We start from the raw sequence: 3,481 nt of genomic DNA on the forward strand, positions 1-3,481 counted from the left end.
TTCTATACCTGTTTTAGAATTTCATATTCAAAATAGGTCTATGCAGAACACTAAGTGGGTATTTAAATCATTAGTCATACATTATACTTAAAAGATAGGTGCAAGAATAATCAAGGGCATGGGTACCAAGACATTGCTTTCCTGTTAAGACAGAGATGATTTCATCTTTCCAGAAAGATATATGTTCAGGTTTGGTATCCTGAATAGTATTTTTCATGTAGTGATCGCTTAATATGTGATGCCTGTTATCCACTTAGATGATTCTTTTATCAAGAAACAATTAAAAGAGACAGAAACTCTGAGATCAAGAGGTCAAGTCGGTTATCAGTGAGAAGGGCATCACCTCACTGGATTCGCATTGCCATCCTCAGGGGCCTCTGATGTTTTAAAAGTAGGGGACCATTTCAGCAAATATTCACTGAGAATCCATTTGGTTCTAGGCAAATAAAGACACAACACAGAATGGAGCACTGGAACTCCACTCTGGAAAGTGGCTTCATATTGATGGGGATTCTGAATGACAGTGGATCTCCTGAGCTGCTCTGTGTCACAATCACAGTCCTGTACATGTTGGGCCTGACCAGCAATGGCCTGCTGCTCCTCGTCATCACAATGGATGCCCAGCTCCACGTGCCCATGTACCTCCTGCTCAGGCAGCTCTCACTCATGGACCTCCTCTTCACATCTGTTGTCACTCCCAAGGCCATCGTGGATTTTCTGCGTAGTGAAAATACCATCTCCTTTGGGGGCTGTACCCTTCAGATGTTCCTGGCACTGACGCTGGGTGGTGCAGAGGACCTCCTACTGGCCTTCATGGCCTATGACAGGTATGTGGCCATTTGCTATCCTCTGAACTACATGGTCCTCATGAGGCCCAGGGTCTGCTGGGTCATGGTGGCCACATCCTGGATCCTGGCATTCCTGAGTGCCCTAGGACATACCATGTATACTATGCACTTCCCTTTCTGCACATCCCGGAAAATCAGGCACCTACTCTGCGAGATCCCACCTCTGCTGAATTTGGCCTGTGCAGATGCTTCCAGATATGAGCTCATGGTGTATGTGACAGGTGTGACTTTCCTCTTGCTCCCTCTTTCTGTCATTGTTGCCTCCTATACACTAATCCTACTAACTGTGCACCACATTCCCTCAAATGAGGGACGTCAGAAGGCCCTCGTCACCTGCTCTTCCCACCTGACTGTGGTCGGGATGTTCTATGGAGCTGCCACATTCATGTACGTCCTGCCCAGTTCTCTCCACAGCCCCAAGCAGGACAACATCATCTCTGTTTTCTACACAATGGTCACCCCAGCCCTGAACCCCCTCATCTACAGCCTCAGGAATAAGGAGGTCATGGGGGCCTTGAGGAGGGTCCTGGGGAAATACATGCTGCCGACACACTCTACCATCTAGGAGGAGCTTACAGCTTCTCTCAAAATTCATTCCTCCTCAACAGCAGAAGATTTCTGCTAAAAGTCACATTTTCATGGTAGAAATATCACAGTGAAGAATATATCTTTTCTTTTTAATATTTTTTTTTAATTTTTTTTATTTATTTATTTTTCCCGCAAAGCCCCAGTAGATAGTTGTATGTCGTAGTTGCACATCCTTCTGGTTGCTGTATGTGGGACGCGGCCTCAGCATGGCCGGAGAAGCGGTGCGGCGGTGTGCGCCCAGGATCCGAACCCGGGCCGCCAGCAGCAGAGGACGCTCACTTAATCACTAAGCCACGGGGCCGGCCCAAGAATATATCTTTTAGTAGAAAAATGAGGGAATGTAACTCAACTTGTCAAATGCTCCTTTAAGTCTTTCCAGGAGGTAATTTATAAGGTATGAGTCACACTCTACTTAAAATTTGCTCTCTATTTTCCCTAGTGGCTCTTGAGTTAAATGGGACTAGGGACTTTTGCCAACTTGGGACATGACCTCTGACCTTGGGAGTCTGTATTGGACCAACACAAGAAAACAACAAAAGAAAGTTTCAAGTGGGAGGACTAAACAAGCTCCATACATCAGGGGAGGGGACTTGGAGATCTGCACAAATTCTAGCCTAAGTGACCTTGTTAAAAATCATGTAGCCAGCACAGTTTTACGCCCAAACTAGTAGTAGTTTTCATGTGTTTGCATGATGTTCACTCCTCCTTTTTCCAAACATCAGCCATTATGGAAACTGCCCCACCTGGACATCCAGCAGGTGTTTTTGTTTGTTTATTTGTTTTTGACATGGGAATATTTTATACTGCCTAAAATTCAATTGCTACTGAAATGAATAAAGTAGAAAGGTAAGGCATCTTGTACGCAAGATCCATGGTAAACAACTATGCTTATTCCTTGGCAATAAACAAACACACAAACAAGACAAAACTGGGTTTCCATTATTTCAAGGCTGTCTTGAATTGTCCCTACAATCGCACAGGGTTCATATCCTTGATATGTGTGGATGTGTAAGTCTATGGATGTGTATTTGTGATGAAAAAGGAGAGGACAACATATAAATTCCTTTTCTAGTATCTTAAATATGCTGTTCTACTATCATTTGTTTATAAGTCTTGAAATATTTAAACAAAAGCTGTGAGTTGTTTTGAAGCCTCAAAATAACATGGTTCATCCGAGAGGTACTATTTTAGGGAACATTGCTTTTTGTGGAAATTTGCTAACACTGCCCCTTTTTAAAAAAAAAAATTAAACAACACTGTTTCATCTTTGATACAAAAAGAAATTCCTTTTAAAAGATTAATAAGATTAAGAATACTAGAAACAGACAAAAACCAACTAAATTCTCCTTACCCAGAGATAACCTCTACACATATTTAGATATATTTCTTTCCATTTGTAATGCAGGCGTGTATTTTACTGAGTTGATATCTGCATATAGGATAGAGATTTTTGCACTTATTACTAGATAGTGAGTGTTTTCCCTATATTATCTGGTGGCTGTCAAGACCAGTGACAAAAAGCCTGTGGTCAGTTATCAGAGTACCAAGGTTTGAATTCAATACACCCTCACTTACTTATATAACTTTGAGTATTTTACTTAACCTCTCTGTACCTAAGTCTGTCATCTATAAACTGTAAATTGGCAGTAATAGTAAGACCTACTTCATAGTTGTTGTTGTGAGGATGAAATAAACGTTAGTAAATACAAGTGTAAGGCATTTAGAACAGCACCTGGTGTACGATGAGTACTTAATAAATCTTAACTGGCACATGAATAAATAGCCTTGGGAATACTTTCACACGATGATATAATATTACATCGTATGGATTCTTTGTAATAGAATTGGCTATTTCATCACCATTATACATTTAATACTGGTGGTGGTGGCGGTGGTTGTGGGTGGTGTGTTTGTGTAAAAACAGCAATCTTGATCTCTTGGGTTTGTGACTAAATTTTTCCCTTAGAATAAATTCTTATGAATGGAATTAGTAAAACCAAGGTCAAAATCTATTTAACATTCTTGATACAAAAATACAAGTTGAT

At 41.1% G+C, this 3,481-nt stretch overlaps 1 protein-coding gene across 1 annotated transcript; it reads left to right on the forward strand.

Moving 5' to 3' along the window:
- The first annotated feature begins 426 nt into the window (after positions 1 to 426).
- LOC131408815 (olfactory receptor 2AG2-like) lies at positions 427 to 1,413 on the forward strand. The gene has a single exon (XM_058545865.1). The coding sequence runs from the start codon at positions 463 to 465 to the stop codon at positions 1,411 to 1,413; it is 951 nt and encodes a 316-aa protein (XP_058401848.1). The 5' UTR covers positions 427 to 462.
- The last annotated feature ends 2,068 nt before the right edge of the window (positions 1,414 to 3,481 follow it).

Source organism: Diceros bicornis, chromosome 7 (assembly GCF_020826845.1).
Source record: "Diceros bicornis minor isolate mBicDic1 chromosome 7, mDicBic1.mat.cur, whole genome shotgun sequence".
In the NCBI taxonomy this organism is placed as follows: Eukaryota; Metazoa; Chordata; class Mammalia; order Perissodactyla; family Rhinocerotidae; genus Diceros; species Diceros bicornis.